At 50.7% G+C, this 20,299-nt stretch overlaps 2 protein-coding genes and 1 long non-coding RNA gene across 10 annotated transcripts in view; 2 read left to right on the forward strand and 1 right to left on the reverse strand.

The window, feature by feature from the left end:
* Positions 1–5,343, reverse strand: part of GLT1D1 (glycosyltransferase 1 domain containing 1) — an 86,953-nt gene extending 81,610 nt beyond the window's left edge. For 3 of the 8 annotated variants that reach the window (XR_012019089.1, XM_072802140.1, XM_072802146.1), the window contains exon 1: positions 4,717–4,870. Coding sequence is in view for 7 of the 8 variants with exons in the window: in XM_072802140.1 (XP_072658241.1) it covers positions 4,717–4,784 (68 nt within the window). In the remaining variant the exon portion in view is untranslated. Of the gene's footprint in view, positions 1–4,330; positions 4,430–4,716; positions 4,872–5,254 lie in introns of those variants that run through there. The other 5 variants (XM_072802142.1, XM_072802141.1, XM_072802143.1 and 2 more) reach the window with 3 other exon arrangements.
* Positions 5,344–14,863: 9,520 nt separating this feature from the next.
* Positions 14,864–20,299, forward strand: part of SLC15A4 (solute carrier family 15 member 4) — a 28,244-nt gene continuing 22,808 nt past the window's right edge. Inside the window, exon 1 of the mRNA XM_072802139.1 lies at positions 14,864–15,388. Coding sequence (XP_072658240.1) covers positions 14,864–15,388 — 525 coding nt within the window. The remainder of the gene's footprint in view (positions 15,389–20,299) is intronic.
* LOC140619162 (uncharacterized) lies at positions 15,470–17,386 on the forward strand. The gene is made up of 2 exons (XR_012019091.1): positions 15,470–16,569; positions 17,138–17,386. It is a non-coding gene; the product is annotated as an uncharacterized lncRNA (long non-coding RNA).

Below are 20,299 nucleotides of genomic sequence, written 5' to 3' on the forward strand. Positions count from 1 at the left end.
CTCCTCTGGACTGGAGGGACCTGAACCCTCTGCCCCTCGCTGTGACCTTAGGAGCTCTGCAGACAAAACTACAGGAGTGGTACCCAGTACTCTGGCAAGCATCCCACAGCTTGGTGTAGGACAGGGGTCAGAAATCCTTCCCTGGAAGTGTGGCCAGAGAGTGCATATCTTTGGGCCTGGGGCAGACGGTCCCTGTCCTAGCACTCAGCTCAGCCACTACAGTGGGGAAATGAGGAAGCAGCCCCCCGCACCCCTGGGCACAACCTTGTCCTCCAGATTTTCCTCACCACACAGGCGCTGCCTCTGAGTGGCCCTTGGGCACAACTCTGTCCAGCCTTGATTGAGAAGGATATTTCAAGGGTTCTGAGGGCCAGCCTCCCATGTTAGTTAGTGCTCTCTGATACTGGGGATTTGCCACTATTTCACTACAACAATTGCATCAATACTTTTTTTTCACATCCATTACTTGTGCAATTTATTTCTCTGCCACCAGTGAAATTAACTTTGTTCCCTAAAGAACTTTGTTCCCTAGGTTTCTGACCCTGTTTTTAATTTACCGGTGCAGCTTTTCATTGTGACCTTTTTTTGTTAGGAGCTAACCTGAACCAATTTGCCTGATTTAGAGGCTTGTTGGGATCATTGTCAGGTTCTTCTGAAAAATGTTTACAGCTTCAGGGGGTCAGAGGTGGGTGGGGAACTGCAGGTGCCCTTGCTGGACCACTCGGAGAGCCAGACCCCCAGCCTTGGCAGTTTAATGTAGTCCCACCGTGAGGACTTCATGTTCACACAGGGACCCCAAACCTTTCCAGCACACCAAAGACCCTTAACACCAGTAATTACTCCTGAGATGCTTTTTACTAATGAACAACCCTTTACTAATGAACAAACACTCACAGGGCTCAGGGAACAAATCTAGAAGTAGGTACCCAATTAGGGTATTTAAAGAATGCCAACTGACAGTCCCCGATTTAGAACACAAGGTGAACTTCCATGCATGGCACACAGGTCTCTGGAAGGGCAAAGCGCCACACAGACAATAAAATAGTCACTCTTATGTTACTGATCCCCATCCAAATGCCTTCTTCCCAGCTATCACCTGTACCTGCTAACATACTTCATCTATCAGGACCCACAAAATGGAGACTGTCCAGTGGCCTGGCCTACATCCCAAACCTGAACCTCAGTCAGCCAGGAAATGCATCACTGTTGGGGAAGCCTAACACAGGCCAATCGGGCTCCTCCAACTCAGTTTAGCTAACTCATCTCACCCTAACAGACAGGATCTGCTAGCTTTAGAGGAACCCTGACCTCCTAGGCAGCCAGGACTGTCCCCAGAGTGTGGCTTCTAAGGCTCCATGAAAATAGTTCTAACAAAGAAAAGAAAAGAAAAGAAAGAAAAGAAAAGAAAAGAAAAGAAAAGAAAAGAAAAGAAAAGAAAAGAAAGGAAAGGAAAGGAAAGGAAAGGAAAGGAAAGGAAAGGAAAGGAAAGGAAAAGAAAGAAAAGAAAAGAAAAGAAAAGAAAAGAAAAGAAAAGAAAAGAAAAGAAAAGAAAAGAAAAGAAAAGAAAAGAAAAGAAAATAAACTCCCTCTAGCCTCAAATCTTTCGGAAGTGCGACCCTGCTTGTGAGGCAGGGCAGCCCGACACATGGGTTGTTTTCCCTCGAATAAAAGACATCAAACTCTTTACTAAATGTTTTTTTTTTTCACTTGACATTCACTACATTCAATAACCAAGCACTACTTATTTTACTTTTGAAATATGTCAGACCCAAAGGCTCACTTCCTCTGCCCCTGACCCAATCCATCTTTCAAAATGCAGCTCAAATATCTTTAAAACTGGATAGCTCTTGGTGGCTTAATTCTGTTTGTGGCACAAAACCATACATCCAGGCTGACATGGATCTTGCCCACCTCTGCAGCCACGTCTACCTGTTCCACCCTAGAGTGAGGTTTGTCTCAGCACTACTGACATTTTGGACTAGATCATTCTCTTCTGTGGGGGTAGTCCTAGGCACTGCAGGGTGTCTAGCAGCACCCCTGGCCTCTACCCAAGAGATGGCAGTGGCCTCTCATGCCCAGCATGATAACCAAATAATGGCTCCAGACACTGCCCAATGTCCCCTGGGGCAAAATCATTCCTTCCTCCTCTGCACATCCTTCCAGCCCTGGATCCCACTGAGAATCACTTACCTAGTGTATCTGACATTGCTAAGGCTGCACTCCTCAGATCTGGAAGGGATATGCTGTCCCCCTGATCCCACCTGCTGCCCCTTTGCCTGGGACACCCATCCTCCCTTCCCACCAACCCTTGCCCACTTGGGTAATTAAGGTCCATGGTATCATGAATCGAATGCATTTATTAAATGCATAATAAGCACCTGGCCATGGTTTAAAACACTGAAAATGTATTAATTCATGTTTGATTCTCATAACAAACCTATGAGGCAGGTAATAGCGGCATACCTTCTTCATGGATAAGAACACTAAGCAGCAAAGCATTTATGTAACCCAGTCTACCTTTTCCTTGCTGGGGAGCGGCATGAGAAGGCAACTCCAGAGCTTGTGCCTTTCCTCAGTTTGCAATGCCGCAAAATCTCTCCCCATGTCTGGCCTGGGATGGGTCACCTGCCTACATGCTCCCAGAGCACTTATACCTCCCTATCCATGTACTCATCAGGATTCAGGAATGCTATTTATGGACCGGGTGTTAATTTACAACTACAGACAGATGCACAAGAATGGACCCATTTCTTCATTTTAAAAAGCCAATCTTTAACTCAGACTCCTTCCTCTCTTAGACTGAAGGGAACTCCAATCTTATTCATTTGAGGGACTCCCTGGGCCCTGGGTCACTTGAGGATCAGAGGGGTCTTTGGCAGAGAAAGTGTGAGGAGATGCTCTAGCTCCACAAGAAACTGTCACCATAGGAACCTCCATCCCCTCCCCTTCCAGGACACCTGGCATTCTTTCCTCAAGGAGCCTCCATTTCTACAGGACCCAGGATGTCTTTTGCAACTTCTGATTTTCCCTTTTCTGCATTCCCTCTGGAGTAAAGGGGAGACAAAGCTGGCTCTGCAGAGACAAAAGCACAAAGAGCCATTGTCGTCATGTTTCATGCACAGCCAGGAAAACTAAAGACAAGTAGCTCAAGGGCCTGCATCCCAGCTAAATGTCAGTGGTCCTGTGGACATGCCTGCCTACTTCTCCTAATGGCTCTCTGGCTGGGGGTGCCTGAGGGCCTTTGGAATATTGGGGTTCATGTGTACAATTCACATTGGGAGCAAAATGTTAAATAAAGAGATGCTTTCTCTAGTTCTCCTATGGGACCTGGCATCTCGCTCTGATCTCCTTTCTCTGCACTCACCCCCTCCAGGCACTAGATTCCAGAGAGCTTGGCCTTCTTTCTGTTTCTCAGGCACATCAAGCTCTGTCTGGCCTCTGGACCTGTTCTCTGGCTGTTAGCCCCTCCCAAACCATCCTCCCAGATCGGAGTGGCTGCTCCCTTTGGTCACAGAGGTTTGAGCTGGAATCTCACCATGTCAGAGAGCCTCCCCACCCCTGGCACTAGTCAAGGCCTGAAACTGCCCCCTGTAATTCTGTGGACTCCTGCAGTCTCTCTCCCCTGTTGGAATGTGCTTCATCAGAGCAGAGGCCACACTGCACTTCCTCCCTCCTTGTGCCCAGGAGTGAAAGCAGGGGCACTGAAATTAGATCGAAGATAAACCTGTAGATGAAAATCTTCATTGTGAAATCCTAATTGTACACCTCAGAAAACTGATTTATCCTCTATCACATTGCCACTTATGATCTGGAGGAGAACTGTAGCATCCTTTTGTGGAAAGGGACAAATTAAAGAGTTGGCTTTGCCCCAATCGCTCATTTTAATGATGGGGAAGCCAACCGATAGAGGGGAAGTGAGTTGAGAAATTTTATGAAGCAAGTCAGTTATATAAAAAAAAAAAAAAAAAAAGGTTTCCATTAGGCTCCAGGCACTAATCTGCTCCAAGTCTGCCCTGCGGGGCCTACAGCGCCTTGAGAACACAAGAAAACACCCGACAAGACAACTGCAGAACAAGGTGAGCGCTGGGAAGGTGGGCACACGGGAAGAGTTAGATGGGAACCTGGAATGCTGGGGGCGCGGGAAGGGGCCCCCGCGGAGGTCAGGGCCCACGGAGGACGAGGGAGGGCTTGCACGTTGCCGCACCCCGGCCTCGAAGGTCTCCCCAGCCCCAGGCTTCCAGGGGCCCCTCCGCGCTCGGCCCCTGTGCAGAGGGCCCCCAGCCTGAAGCAGCCCCCGCGCACCCGCAGCCCGAGCCGCTCACGGTCATACATGCACAGCGCGCCGTGGGCATCCTGCGCTCGCTCTCGGGCCCCCGGGGTGCACCTCGCCCAGCCCGGGGCCCGCGGCCCTCCTCCCACGCAGGGCATCCGTGTGCGTGCGCAGCAGCCGGCAGCCCCCGCGGCGCCCTCTCCGCCCTCCTGCCGCCCCGCGCCTCTCGGCCGCGCCGCCCCCCCCAGGCAACCCCAGAGGCCTGCGGGGCGCGGAGGGCCCGGGCTGCGGCCGCCCTGACCGCGCGCCCCCGCCGCATCCCGGCGCCCGCGCCCCCCGCGCCCCCCGCGCCCCCCGCCCCCGCGCGCAGGCCGGGCGGTTTGGGCGCGCGCTCAGGGGCCCCGCGGAGAGCCCCGCCGCGGATGCTCGCCGGGGCCCGCACCTACCGGACGCGCTCGGCAGTGACGGCGTTGCCCGTGTGCCGCCGCAGCACCGCCAGGAACAGGAGCCGCATGCCTCCGCCGTCCCCGCCGCCGCCGGTCGGGCGCGGGCGCGGGGGCGGGGGCCGGGCCGGGCCGGACGGGACTGGACGCCCGGCCGCGGGCGGTGGCGCTCGGTGGGTCCCGCCCGCCGCTCCCGAAGCCGCGCCCGCGCTCACGGGATTTCGGCGCCGGGGACCTGGGCGCGCGAGCAGCGGGGGCGGGAGGGCGCGCGAGACCGCTTCCAAGGGACCGGGACCCCGGAGCTCCCCGGGCCACGGCCCCAGCACCGCTCCCCGGGGCCAGCACCGCGGGGTCCTCGGGTCCCCTCCCATGGGAACCAGAAGAGACAGAGGGCGCCGTCTCATGGGTCCAGGGGAGAAGAGGGCCGCTCTTAGGGGGCCCCTCCCGGGGACAGCAGGGGTGCCTACGAGTCCCTTCCCACAAAGACGATGGTCTGCTACCACCAACCCCGCCCCCCACCCCACACAGGGCCCGGGGGTACCTGCAGGTTGCCCCCTTGGGATCTACAAGGTGCTGGATCCCTTTCCTCGGGGGCCACAGCAGGGGTGACCGCATTGCCTCCCTCTGGAACCAAAGGCGGCCATGGATAGACTCTTACTGGCACCAGGGTGGTCAGAGATGTCCTAGGGCTGTCAGCACCGGGGATCGCACGTTGCTGGAAAAATCAGAAATGTGGCAATCTTAAGCCATCATTTCCAAAACGGACTAGATCTAAGAAGGAGCTGTGCCCTTTAGATGTGTTAAAAGATAAACTGAGGCACATTAAACATTTTAAGTTTATTTGCGAAAAAGTTGATTTCAATAGAGCAGTACTAAGCTGGAAGTGGCTGGTGGGGAGCAGGAGATCCAGGAGAGGCTTTTATACAGAAAATGCTGAAACAAAGGAAGTATATTATTAATTGGCTCCAGCTTAAAGCCTGGTTGGCTATTTGTGATTGGTCATTCTTACTTCCAATTTTGTGACCTTAACCATGAGGCGTTGACAGGGTTCCCTCTTGGCTTGGTACACAAGGCCCTGGAGTCCCATCAGTCTAGTGGCCTCCTGCTATCATCTGACGGATGGGACCTGAGGGCTCACGTCAATTCCTTCACGATCTCCGCCTGAACGTTAAGAAGACATTGAAGTTTATTTCTCGGTTCGACAGTCTCCAGGAACCCAGGCTTCTCTCTCGCTCGCTCCAGCACCCCAGCACCTTTATAACCATGGCCTCCATTCTCCCCATGGTCATAAAGAGCAGCATGGCTGCTGGAGCCCCGCACATCACGTTCATACTCAGCAGAGAGGACAAGGAAAAGGATGCACCCAAAATGGTGCGTTTAACTTTAGGAGCTCCTCCTGGAGTGTCATACAACCCTGAGGCCTTTATCTTTTTGTGCACATGACCACATCTTGCATCCAAGGCAGCCAAGAAATGCAGTCTGTTAGCTGGGCGCACTGCTGCCCTGAATCAAATGGTGGTCACTAAGAGATAACACAGGTTCTAGGGACTTGGATGTGGATATATCTATCTGGGCAACTCGACCCACTAACTGGCGCGTTTCAAAAATGACTGTGTGTATGAAGGCCCTGCCGCACACACCAGGGACTATTCACCACTCTTCCTACACCCATGTCCCTTCCCCTGTGCTGGTCCCATTCTAATAATCACAGAGCAGCTGGCCCCTCCCTCTCCACTGGGTCTGAGTTCACTCGTGGCTGCAACCTCCACTTGCTTGGAATGATGTTGTATGTAGAGAAGACACTCTGTGGATGTTTGTTGAATTAAAGGAAATCACTGGATTTGCACTGCTGTGAAATTTTATTCCTATGATAATGCATTCCTGATTTTTTAATGGAAGTCGGTGCTACAATAGAATTGTTAGACTGAAATTCACTTTTATTCGATTTTTCTGGAATACACCTGCTCTGTAAGTTAGTGAAAGGTTCTGACGTATCTGTGAGGGCCCATTACTGTATTCATCCGTTGCTTCAGTTCACTCATTTATAAGACAAGACTGTAAACAGTATCATAGCTAATTAGTTCATTTTGGTAAAGTTAGTTATGATTCTCCCAAGTAGATAATAGAAAAGGGTACAGAGACAAATGTGCTACTATGGGATAATATAAAAATAATTAGGGGGGGCAAGACTAGAACAGAAAAGGCTGTAAGCATCTCCTAAGATTTCTCTAGATGCTTTTAACTCAAGGGTCTTAAAATATATGTAAAGCAAAATCTGCTTTTTCTTTCATCATAGTATTTGCTCAGACTATTTCTCTAGTTCACGGCACCAGGGAAAAATGAAAGTTTATTTATCTACCCTGTGTATATTATCTACTCTGAAAAGTGATAGCATTTCAGGGGAGAGCACCATGGGCATATTGACTTTAGAAATGGCTCATGATAAAAATCAGCACCACATCTTTTTTCTTCTTCCTTTTTTTTTTTTTTTTGCATATTGACTTTAGAAATGGCTCATGATAAAAAAACAGCACCTGACATCTTTTTTATTTTTTTTTTTTTTTGCCTTCATGACATTAACAAGTGGGGCACTCTCATTCTCTTTTTCTAGCAGATCCCAATCTCTGTACCATCATTCTTCCCTACCGTAGTACTGAGAACTATAAATACAAGGGGTGTGTGTGTGTGTATGTGAGAGAGAGAGCGAAAGAGATCGTCCTAAAAACAGAAGCCACAGGCAGAACTGTGGTCTGAGAGGCCTGGTTACGTTCTCTTTTCCTGTCTCTCACTGACAGCAGTCCTACATGACCAAATGCAAGAACAAGTTATTGGTCTCAAGTAACTAGTTTCTTCCTGTCATGCCTAATGAACACAGGGAAGTCAACTCGAACTAGACAGTTTTCCCTTTGAGCTTTTGGCAAAAAAGCAGGACTTCCCATTGTTGTGCTGAAGGGTGTGTGTGTGTGTGGGGGGGCATACCAGGTTCTTGACTCTACAGCACCAGGACGCTCATCTCAAAGCTTCTCATCATTGCAATGCTTGACGTCTGACAGCATTGGTGCAGTTATAAGGCTTCCCGTTTCTAATAATGTAAGAGACAGAGGTCCAATGCTTGTGCATCAGAGGTTGACTATAGGGAAGATATTTTTATTTTTTTAAGATGTTATTTATTTATTCATGAGAGACACAGAGAGAGGCAGAGACATAGGCAGAGAGAGAAGCAGGCTCCATGCAGGATGCCCTGGGCCGAATGCAGGCATTCAACTGCTGAGCCACCCAAGCATCCCTAAAGGGAAGACATTTTAACTGCTGCTAGTAACAACCTGTTGTATGTACTGACCTTTATTTATTCTTAAACTTTTATTTATTTTTTAAGATTTAATTTGAGAGAGATTTGAGCAGAGGGAGGGGCAGAGGGCGAGAGAGAATCCTAGCCGACTCCCCACTGAGCATGGAGCCTGATGCAGGGCTCGATCTCAGGACCCTGAAATCTTGACCTGAGCTGAAATCAAGAGTTGGACGCTTAACTGACTGAGCCACCCTGGCACCCCTTTTTATTTTTATTACACTCACATATAATTAACATATGCAGATGAACAAAACAAAATTTTTTTTGGTTTGTGTTTGTCATTTCACTACAAAAAGTAAAAATGCTTTATATGAGTTTTTTTGTGGTTATTTGCTCAATTTGTAAAATTTAATAATCATGGTAGGCAAAATTGTAACATGGCCCCAAGATTTCTAGCCTCCTGATTTAGGTCTTCTTCCAGTTATTCCATCAGATGCCCATCCAGGTGATGGGGTGCAGAATTTGTAGATTAAATTCCCAAAATAGTCACCCTTGAGATAGGGAGGTCATACAGGGTGAGTCTCACCCAGTCATTGTCCCTGTAAAGGCCCTGGGCATTTCTTGATGTCATCAAGACTCTAGTGCGAGAGGGACTGCACGTCAGGGAGAGTCTCTGCTGCTGGCATTGGGGCCAAAGGCGGCCAGGTGCACGGGGTACTGGGGGTTCTCGGGGCTGAGAGCAGCTCCCAGCTGACAGCCAGCAGGAAGTGGGGCCCTCTACTACCCCCTCTCACAGAACTACATCTGGCCACAATCACAGAAGCCAAAAAGAGCTCCAGATGAAATCTCAGCCAAGCCCGCACCTTCACTTCTGCTCCTGAGACCCCAGGCTGGGAACCAGTCAGCCATGCCCAAACTTGTGGCTCACACAGCTGTGAGCTCACACATGGGTGATATCTGAAGCAACAAAGTTGTTGTGACTTGTAACAAGAGAATGTGAACAGGATCATAGACTGCAACCCTAGACTGCGAATGTGTTTCTACCTCAGAATTCGGTACCATTTGAGTAACTACATAGTTTCCCAGTGTACCCATGGACTACAATTTAATCCATGCCTGTTTCCAATCTTTTTGCTATTTTAAGCAACATTGCCATGAACATTTAAGTTCATGCTAAGTCTCCACATGCATTTTAAAATTCCTAACAGTGGCACTGCACATTCAGAATGCAGGCAACTGTGGTTTTGATATACATAGCCAATTGCCCTCTAGAAACACTACACCAAATTTACCTTTCCACGGGTCACTTGAGTACACTCACTTCACCGCCCAACAATTGCCAAAACTATTTTTCAGTTCAAGTGACATGTCCCCTCTTTTTGTTTTTAAATTACTGGTGTAATTTGACTTTTTTCCCCTCGAAGGGTCTTTTTTTTTTTTTTTCCCATGTGGGTGCATGCATGGATATGTACTGCTTCTATTAGTTGGAAGTTTTCCAGTCGCAAGGAACTAGAAGTCACAGTTGCTTAATCAGAAAGGGAAGTCACAGGCTCACCACAGAAATGTCCAGGAAAAAGCTCCTGTAGAGGATGGGCAGAACCTAGACCCAGAACATGTCCATTGCAAACAAGGTCTTTCTCTCTGCATCCCTACCTTTTTGAGTTGTTTCATTCTTAAGTTTTACAAGATGGCCCTTGGCAACTCCAGACTTCTATCTTTAGGATTACAAATCCAACAAAAGGAACATTCACTCCTGGTCCTCCAGAATAAGCCAAGGGATTGGCTTTGACTAGATCAGAATGGGTCAGAGTCCATCTGAGCCAATCACTGTATCAACAGATGGAATCCTGCCATTGGATGGACTGAGATCATGTGACCATGACCACAGCTAGCCTGGCCAGGCCAGTCCTGCCTGCACCACCCCAGGAGCTGAAAAGCAAGGTGCCCCTAGCAGAAGAGATGCTGAACAGCACCAAAGGACAGCTATTTTCTATGACACCTGGCCATTCGTTTTGCCAGTTTTATTTATTGGGTATTTACCCAAGAAATCCCGTAAGATTCCTAAGAACTTATAAAATAAAGACATTATTAGCTTTGCCACTTGTATTTCAAATATTTTTAAATTTGTTTGCTGCCAGACAACAGTTATCCTTTTTTTTTTAACGTAAATAAGTTTTAAGTCGTTATGTAGCCAAATTTATGGATGTTTTCTGTTATGGCTTATGGGTTCGGTGTTTGGCTCAGGAAAGATTTCCCCGCCCTGAGATTCTCTATTTGCCAATCATTTCATATAACACTTTTTATAATTTTTTTATTTCTCCATGATAATATTTTATCTGTCTGGAATGGATGCTGGTTTGAAACGTGAAGCCTGTTCTTCTCACGTGTTATAGTTGCTCATTCCAAGGGAATTCACTGAATAATCCGTTATTTTCTCCATGCATAGGACAGGCTTAGAACTACACGCTGGATGGTGTCACGTACGTGCTTCAGTTCCTCTCCTTGGACCTCTTCTGTCGGGTCCATCTAAACACAAATACACTGCAGCTGCCCACTATCTGTTTTGTGAATGCTTTACAGATAGACAGGTTTACAAGGAACCGTAGGAGTGGAGTTGAAGCTGAACAGGCAGGTTCAGTCCTGCGTCTTGCACTTCTTCAAACAGAAGGAAGCAGAAGCCCCTTTTCTTTCACCTACTCTCTCTCCTGCCTCCCTCTTTCTGTAGGTGAATGCCTGACTCTTGCAGAAGTCTCAGAGTTTTTTTTAAAGCACAAGAGAAAAGGAACCCAAAGAGGTTGCTACTAACAATGGTCAAAGAAAATGAGTGAAAAAAGTCAAACCAAAACCCATCCTGGCCACACAGTCTCACCTCCCCTGTAAAAATAAAACACAAGTCATTGTGAGAGCTAAATGAATTCACACAACAGCAGGTCAGTGTGGCTTTGTTTTGGACTTGGGAATTTAAGGCCTAACTCTGTCCCCATGGGTTGACTCTGTTTTTACTTCTATTTTCTGTTTCTACCTACATTTTCAGCCAGACAAAACTATTACAACAGGGACTCTGTGAAATAAACAGAAATTATGACTACTCCATATCTAAGGAGAGTCAAAAGATGGACAGGATGGCCTGACTCTAATGCAGCTAATGCCTCACAGCACAGCCTGGCACACAGAGACGAGCTGGGCCTCTTGTGATCCCTGGGATGGAACCGGAGAGCCCGAAGAAGCATCGGCCATGAGTGCTGACATTGAGCCGTCCTGACACGTGGAGAAGAGTTGGTTAGTGACACACAGATGGTACAGGACATCCATAATGCCTACTTGTAAACCAAAGTTTTGAGGAAGCTGAAACTGAGTAAGCAGACGCGGCTGTGCGGTGGCAAGGGCTGAGCCATGCTGATGTGAAATGAGAAACAGAGATACCGTGAGAAAGTTGACAGCCCCTAAAATGTCCTCAGTTCCTCACTGGTTTCTGAATTCACTCCATCAGATAGCATCTCCTATGGGTTCCACACTGAGCAAGAACAGGGGATAGGCGGTGATAGAGAAGGAAGGGCCCAGCGTCTTAGAGTACATGCTGCATTTCAGCCCACACTGCAAGCATTCTTGCAGAAAGGTCCTCTTTCCCAGAGGGCCCTTGAGGTGGAGACAGCCCACAGAAATATACTCTGTAAGATAATGTTACCTATCCCCAGACACCAGCTGTTTCAGTTAGGTCATTTACTTGTTTATTTCAACAGCCAAAGAGAGACTCCCATGATTACTTTCATTAACACGGGCCTATTACAAGTGTACGCCATAAAGTGGTGAGTCAACTCACGTCAGTTTAGCGTTACAATCCTTGGGGCTTAGCACAGGAGCTCCGCACACATTGGTTACACAGGCCAGGCAGAGACTCTAAGGCTGCCTTCTTTTATTCTTTTGTTTTCCTGCTTTTTGATAGAATCATGACAGGTGGCTTTTGGCTACAAGTAACAGAAAACCCAACACAGTGGCCTGAACAGGGTAGGATTTATGATCTTTTACTGTCTAACTTCTCCCTGATTTTCTGTGCCATCCACGTCCTGAGCTGGTTCCTCTCGTGCTTGTGAGACAGCTGCCAGCAGCAATTAGGGATTTAGGCTTGTGAATCCATGCTCCATTTGAAGAGTGTGTCTCCTTTGCAGTCATGGAACAAGTCCTTTCTTTTAGCCCGACTGGGCCACTTTATGTTATCTGTCCTCTGCTGGGCCCTGGGGGAATTTGTCTTGAATGGTTGCAGTCTGGGTTTCCCAACCAGTCACTGTGAAGAGGTATGAGACACTAGCATTGGCTTTGAATAGTCAGATTTAGAAACAAAGATGAAGTCAGCTTCTCCTGAGCTACATGGATACATAGATAAATGGTAGGGAGCAAGGTGGGGTGAGGACAAATTGAGAATAGACAGCTGAATGGAATCGGGAAGGACAGGAGGGTGTGCACGTTGGACAAGTAGTAATCAAGGGTGTGGTGCCCACTGCACGTTAGCATGAGGCAGTGCTTATACTAACCCAACAGAAATTTCTGCAGTGGGGTGATGTATACTGTGCTGTTCACCATGGTGGCCGCCAGTCACAGGAGGCTACTGGGCACTTGAAATGTGGCAGGTGTGACTGAGGCACAAAATGTTTCATTTTATTAAACTCGTGGTAATTTAAGTTCAAATAGCCACACGTGGCTAGCGGCTACTGCACCAGACGGGCAGAGAGAAAAATTCTCTGCAGTAAGAAAATAGGACAGCAGCGAGTGAGCAGGATTCAGATAAAAGCAAAGTATGTGCCCCACCTAAGACAGTGGCTGCTACCTGGTGTCAGCAGATTGTGGCCACGGGAGAAGATGTGTATTTTCGTTATCTGATGCTACCTAACGATCCTGCCCTGATCTTAGTGATTTAGAGTAACAAGTATTTCATTTGTTCGCAATTCTGTAATCTGGTTTGAGGCTCAGCTGGGGCAGTTTCTGCTGATCTTGCTGCTGCTGCTGACTTATGTAGCTTCCTTCAGCTGGCAGGTCGGCTGGGGTGATGGCGACCACCTCTTGACTCGATTGCGGGGTCTTCTTCAATAACGTCTCTCCAGCAAGGTGCCTGGACTGCTTACGTGGTGGCTCATGGCTTTGAAGGCACAAAAGCAGAAGCTTCCAGACCTTCCTAAGGCTTAAGGACAGACCTGGCCCAGGGATACTCCACTACATTCTCCTTACCAAAGCAAGTCACAAAGCCGGTTTGGCTGTTAAAAAACAAGGCGACCAAACCAGCCCATTTCTTCCTACTGGACTGTTCTGCAACTTCACGGTGTCAGAGACTGCAGGGTACGGCTGATTTCCTTACCCACGAGAGGGACTGCTCAAAGTTCGTTCCTAGGGTACGTCCTGAACTCTCGCTTTGCTCACTTAGCTTTATACTTCTTAGCCGAGATAATCCAACTCCCTTCCGTTGCCGTCATCTGAAATGGCACATCCGCACGGGCCAGGGCTTCCCACTAAATCATCACACACTAAGTCAGACGGTTTAACTTTTATCCCCTATTTACTCTGCGCTTTGCCTGAGTGTCAGTTTTACCAGTCTTTTAGCAAATACTTGAAGGTTCTGTCTCAGATTCCAGCCAGAATGTGGAAGAGGCAGAGCCTTGTACGAGGAATTAAGTAAAAGCCTTTAATTGAAGACTCCGCTCTACTGAGTGTATGACCCCAGACAGAAATCTTAAGCGGTTTGCCTTTCAGCTAAATTAGGAGACTGATGTATGCTTTAGAACATCAGGGAAGTCCAAAAAAAAAAAAAAAAGAATCGAACATAAAACTTTCTTTCGGCACCACTTAAAAATCAACAAATATTCGTTTGTTGGGTTCCACATGTACTTACCGCTTGCGAGGATTTGTGCTAGGTTCTTGGACCACGGGGGACGGACAAAGAAATTCCCATCCCTCCCAGGTCTGAAGACACGTTAAATCGTTTTCGCAAAACGCACGATCCTAACTTTACACGGTGCTGTGCAGACAGAGGTGGAGGGCGCTCCCGGGGCGTGAGGAGGGCTCCGCCCTCTGCTGGGGGGTCGGAAACGTGACATCCGAGCTTCCGAGCTGAGAACGAGGAGCTTGAACGACCGTGTGAAGGTCCCTCCAGCACGCAAGGGCTCCTCTTTTTTTTCTTTTTCTTTGAAGATTCATTTATTCATGAGAGAGACACACAGAGAGGGGGCGGGGGCGGAGGGAGAGGCGGGCCCCACGCAGGGAGCCCGACGCGGGGTCGATCGCGGGCCCGGACCCCAGCCGGAGCCGAAGGCGGACGCTCCCCCGAGCCCCGGGGCCTCCCTCCGGCCGCTCCCTGCCGCCTGCTGCGTGCCGGCCCGGGGCGGGTGGCGGTCCAGGGGGCGCGCGTCCGGGAGAACAAGAGGCGCAGGGGCGCTCGCTGGAGCGTGGGGGCAGGCTCCCTACCTGCGCGCCCGCCGCTCGGCTGGCCCCGAGGCCGGAGCGAGGCCGGAGCGAGGCCGGGTGTCGCGGGGCGCCGTCGCCGTCGCCGGGGCTGCGGGCACAGGGACAGAAGCCCCGTCGGCGCGCGCACCCGGAGCCGGGGCTGTGGGGCCACCGCGGCCCGGCGGAAGCTGCCCCGCCCCGCCCCGCCCCGCCCCGCCCCGCCGGGCTTCCGGGCGGAAACGGAAGTTGCCGGCGGCGCGCGGCCCCCGGCCCAGGGCGGCGGGCCGAGCGGCTCTCGCGAGAAGGGCGGCGGCGCCGCCGGGAGGGACGCGCGAGGGGCGGGGCGGGGCGGGGCGGGCCGGGCCGGGGCGCGTCGTCGGGCGGGTCTCGCGAGAAGGGCGGCGGCCGAGCGGCGGCGGCGGCGGCGGGCGCATGGAGGGCGCGGCGGGCGAGCGGGCGCCGCTGCTGGGCGCGCGGCGGGGGGCGTTCGCGGGCCGGCGGGCGGCGTGCGCGGCGGTGCTGCTGACGGAGCTGCTGGAGCGCGCCGCCTTCTACGGCGTCACGGCCAACCTGGTGCTGTTCCTGAACGGCGCGCCGTTCGGCTGGGAGGGCGCGCAGGCCAGCCAGGCGCTGCTGCTCTTCGTGGGCCTCGCCTACCTGGTGTCGCCGTTCGGGGGCTGGCTGGCCGACGCGCAGCTGGGCCGCGCGCGCGCCATCCTGCTCAGCCTGGCGCTCTACCTGCTGGGCATGCTGGCCTTGCCGCTGCTGGCCGCGCCCGCGCCCCGCGCCGCGCTCTGCGGGGCCCCGCGCCCCACGCGCCTCCGCAACTGCTCCGCGCCGCCCTGCCCCGACGCGCCCGCCCGCTACTGCGCCCCGGCCGCGCTCTCGGCGCTGGCGCTCGTCGGCCTCGGCGTGGGCGCCGTCAAGGCCAACGTCACGCCCTTCGGGGCGGACCAGGTGAGCGGGGGCGGGGGGGGGGCGGGCGGCGAGCGGCGAGCCCCGAGCACCACACCCCGGGGCCCCCGGGGCGACCTCGGCCACGGGTGCAGAGCCGCGGGGCCGCCACGGACCGACGCTCCGGTTCCCCCTTTTTTTTTTCCTTAAGATGGTACTTATTTACTCATGAGAGGCACAAAGAGAGGCAGAGACCCAGGCCTCTAGAGGGAGGAGCAGGCCCCCTGCGGGCAGCCCGCCGCGGGGCTCCAGCCCGGGACCCCAGCCCGGGACCCCGGGGTCACGGCCTGGGCGGGCGCCTCGCGGCTCCGGGCTCTGAAGAGGCCACGTGACGCTCAGGCCGCGGCGCGTCCCCGTCAAGTCAACGCGGAGGGTGCGCGCTTAGCCGCAGACGGCAACTATGCTGCAGGGAAACAGAAGTGGGAAAGGACCGGCGGGCCGAGGCCAGGTCCCGTGGGGCTTTTAAAAGACTCGTGGGTGTGCTTCGAGTACAGTAGGAAGCTGTTGCGGGTGTGCCGCGTCGAGCGGCGTCTTGGAGAAGCAGGTCCTCCGAGCGCAGGTGCGCCCAGCAGCTGTGTCCTGGCAGCCAAACCTGCCCACTTCCTGCTTCGGGGGGGCCTGCGAGCCAACAGCGAGAGTGGTTCTTAGGTTCTCAAGCGGTAGGGAAAAAGCAGAGTCTCCTGTGACAGGGGAAAAATTTACGAAACTCAGACGTTGGTCTCCCTAATTAAAGCTTCATCGGAACAGTCACGGCCCGCTGGGCCCGCACCAGCTGTGAGTGGCCGCTGTCACCTTGCAGTAGCACAACTGGGGACTTGTGACAAAGGCCAGATGTCTCTCGACTCAATACCTAAAACGTGTGCGCCCCGCCCGTTCACAGAAGAAGTTTGTGATGTGTGCAGACTAGGGAGGGAAGTGAGGACCTCAGGCGTACCAGAAGGCAGTCCATCATGCTGGCCGGGTTACAGAGAGGGATTTGGACGGAGGTGGGTCGAGTGGACACAGAGTGAAGAGCGTGGAGGTGGGGTCGGCAGCCGCAGGGAAGATGATCCCCAGGTGTTTGTGCTGAACTTGACGTGACGGCACATACGGCTTACTGTTCTCCAGGCCCTCTCTCCATGCTTCATCAGTCGTCGTGACGCTGCTGCTGCTCTTGTGCCCATTTTATACATAAGGCTTGAGAGGTAAATCATTTGCCCAAAGTCACACAGCTAGTGCCTGACTGAGCCAGGATGCAGGTGCCTGTCCTTAGTCTGAGCTTTAAGTGGACCCTGTCGGGCCACCCTTTACAGTGAGGTGGCGCCTTGCTGAATCTCAATAATGTTGAGAGATCGCTGCCTCATGTTCCAAATTCTTCTCTGCGCCAGGAAATGAGCATGTGTTACACACATGACCTCGTTGACTCCCCCAAGGAGGCGGAGGTACAAAAGATGACTTCTTGTAGTGAGTGGGCAAGCCACGGTTGTAGTCCGGGTCTGATTTCCTGACCTCTGTTTTAACCATGGCTTCGAGATGTGCTTTCTGAGACCTACCTAGCACAGCTGGGTCATAGTCGGGTCTCAGAGCCCAGGCTCGTGGCTTCCGTCTTGGGTGTCATCAGTGAAGGCGCAGCATTGGCAGCGCAGTGAAGCCCCTTGAAAGACACGGCCCACATGCCATGTGAATGTTTGTCGTGTCCTCACTGTACTTGTTACTTTGCCTTCTCGTAGCCTCAGGACACTCTACAGACTGCATGTGTCTATCTTAACACAGGCTGAGGACGTTTGACCGGCCCAGAACCACAGCAGGGCAATAGGAGCTGTGTTTGGACCTGGGCAGGCCAACATGAAGTCAGTTGTCTCCAGTCCATGATGGATGAGCAATCAACATTTCATAAAGGAAGGAGTGGTCTTATAGAGGTTATCGAGAATGCGTGACAGGATGTGTAATAACGTGTCGACGTTAAAAAAAAAAAAAAAGTGCTCTCTTCTGTGAGTTAACTGGGCTAATCTCTTCAAATATGACACTATCCTGAAAGAAATAGGGCCACTCTAGATTCAAGGATGTTAGACTTGAGAAACAAAGGCAATGTGTGTGTTCTGATTGGATCCCTGGTGTTTTGTTTTGTTTTTTTTTAAAGCCATTTTGAGGGACAATTAGGGTAATTTGATGATAGACCACACATTAGATAAAATGGCATTGATGTTCAATTTCTTGGGTGGGATAATGGTTTGTGGTCATGTAGAAGAGTGGCTTTATTTTTAGATTCATATGGGGTGAAATGTTATCATGCTGCAATTTATTTTTAAATCATTAAGCCTCAAGAGTATTTCATTTATAAATGAAAAACACTGGGAATCCAATCAGGACACACACATTGCCTTTGTTTCTCAAGTATAACGTCCTTGAAGCTAGAGAAAAAGAGAACCAAGAAGCTAAGTGAAGTGTATATAGAAGTGTATGCTTTACTGTTCTTTCAGCTTTTGCATGAGATTAAAGCATGTAAGTAAAAAGTGGAGATGTCCTTGCATGATGCATAGATAGAGTAGATGGTACAGTGGGCCATCCCTCCACCCTGAGTGCTGGTACGTGCTACAGTGGGGATGAACATTGAAAACACCATGCCAAGGGGAAGATCCAGACATGAAGGACCACACATTCTTTCCTTTCTCTTGTACAGAAGTGCCCAGAATGGGCAAATTCATAAAGACTGGAAGAGGAGTGGTAGTGGGGAGTAGTGGACAAGGAATGGGAAGTGGTGTGATGAAATGTGGAATTGGATAGTGCTTGTGGTTGCTCAAGTGTGGGTCGGCTGAAAACCTGGGAGCTGTACGTTTCAAAATGGTTGACTCGGGATCCCCGGGTGGCGCGGCGGTTTGGCGCCTGCCTTTGGCCCAGGGCGCGATCCTGGAGTCCCGGGATCGAGTCCCACGTTGGACTCCCTGCATGGAGCCTGCTTCTCCCTCTGCCTGTGTCTCTGCCTCTCTCTCTCTCTCTCTCTGTGTGTGTGACTATCATAAATAAATAAAAATTAAAAAAATTTATGGTTGACTCTTCTGTGTGGACTGTATCAGTGAAAAGCATTTAGAAGGAAAATGTGGGTACCCTTCAGCCAGGGTGCCTGCTCCATGCCAGGGGCTGTCTGTATGTGTGTGGGGGCAGGGGGTTGGCTCCAAGACCTGGGTCTGCGCTGGTCCTCAGAGGAAATTAGCTCCTCATCTCTTGGCTCCCCTTGTTTTCCGGAAGCCACTGTGTTTCTGAGGTACTTCTTAGGCTTCTCTGTCACTCCCCCTTTATCTCCAACATAGGACGTTTAGGGAACTTTCTGAGCGAGAGATGAGCGGGCGCAGGCTGTGCAGCTCTGGGAGGCCTCTGTTGACCTGGGACAGCAGGTAGGCCACTAAGGAGTCCAAGGTGATCCAGGCTGATGCAAATCGTGCCAGCCCCTGCATCCTCCCCGGTGCATTACCTGTTTCAAAGGTCACACTGTCCTTTCAAATAGTGAACTGAAAGAAGAAAAGCTTACTTTACAGATGCAGAGAGCAAATCATACAACTTTTTTTTTTATAGTGAGGAAAAAAGTGGCAGTTTTGTGCATTTTAAGGAATTTTTCCAAACCAGCCAACTTGTCTGACTTACTGTACACCATCCTGTTTTAGCTGTGGTTTTTTGAACTAACGGCAGCTGCATCTGGTGACTGGTCACATGAGAGGCTTGTTTACCTTCGCCCAGGAAGGGCAGGAGGTCCCTGCGCGGATGATCGGATGATGATGTAATGTGACTGGCAGTGGGCTTGCCAGCTCAGGGCACAGAAGCATGTGATTTGCAGTTTATAGGAGCCAACTTCCCATTTGTGGAAGAAAAAAAAATTACGGGTATGTGGTTATTTGAGGCCTTAGTAAGAGGCTTCATTTTCTTAAGTAACATTGGAGAATTACACTCGGACGTTCAAAACAGGGACTGCCAAGTTCACACAGGACCATGTGCGCAGTACTGACACAGGCGATGGGAAGGGCCTGATGTACTTCAGCCAATACGTATATTGTCTGTATAATTTTAGATGGTCTGTTTACTGGCTCTCTTCCCTTTAAGACTTGCTGAGCACCCCCCCCCCACCCCATTACTGGGTTTTATATCTTTAGTTATATTTTCCCTGTAACCACTTCTCTGCTTATGATGTTTCTTTCCTCTGATCTGCCTCTAGGATAGAATGAATGTTTGTGTCCAGTTTAGTAACATTCATATACATCGTGTCCCCATGAAGAGCTGTCTTAGAAATAAGAGAAATTCCCAGAATGAATCACTCATTCATCATGCCAGCATTTGGTCTAGGACCTCTACCCAGATCTGACATAGGCTAGAGTCAAAGCACCTCCTGAAACCTGTGGTTTATTTAAAACTCAGATTTTCAGTTTGGGGTGCTGGTTACCATGTCGTTATCTTAATTAAGCATGTCTCTTGTCAACACAGCCACATTTAATCCTTTTGGATTATATTTTTTTTCTTTTAAGGAGCACACAATTTTGACTGTTTTATACCTGTATTTTGATCTCAAAAAATAGAGCTTACGGTATTGTATCAACTTATGTGACTGCTAACAAGGTGCTTTTTTATATCTGGCCCTTGGTTCTTTGGGCCCCCATGGGTAACCTTCTTTGTGCTCTGCAGGTGGGGACTGCTTCATGGAACACGTCACATCTGTGACTGAAATAGAAATCCTCCTTTTTGTAACTTGTAAGGAGGAGACAACAGAGGTTCCTAGGACAGCCTTTGTATGCAATCTAGTGTCAGCCTTTAGCTAGTAAGCTGGTTTAGAAATTGTATATGAGATCACCAGCTAGTGTAGAGGTGGCATCTGTGTAGATGCGGATGTCATGGCAAGAAGGGAAGGTGTGTGGGGCACCTGTCCCCCCCCCCCCCGTGGAGTGCCACTAG

This window comes from Canis lupus, chromosome 27 (assembly GCF_048164855.1).
Source record: "Canis lupus baileyi chromosome 27, mCanLup2.hap1, whole genome shotgun sequence".
Lineage (NCBI taxonomy): Eukaryota > Metazoa > Chordata > Mammalia > Carnivora > Canidae > Canis > Canis lupus.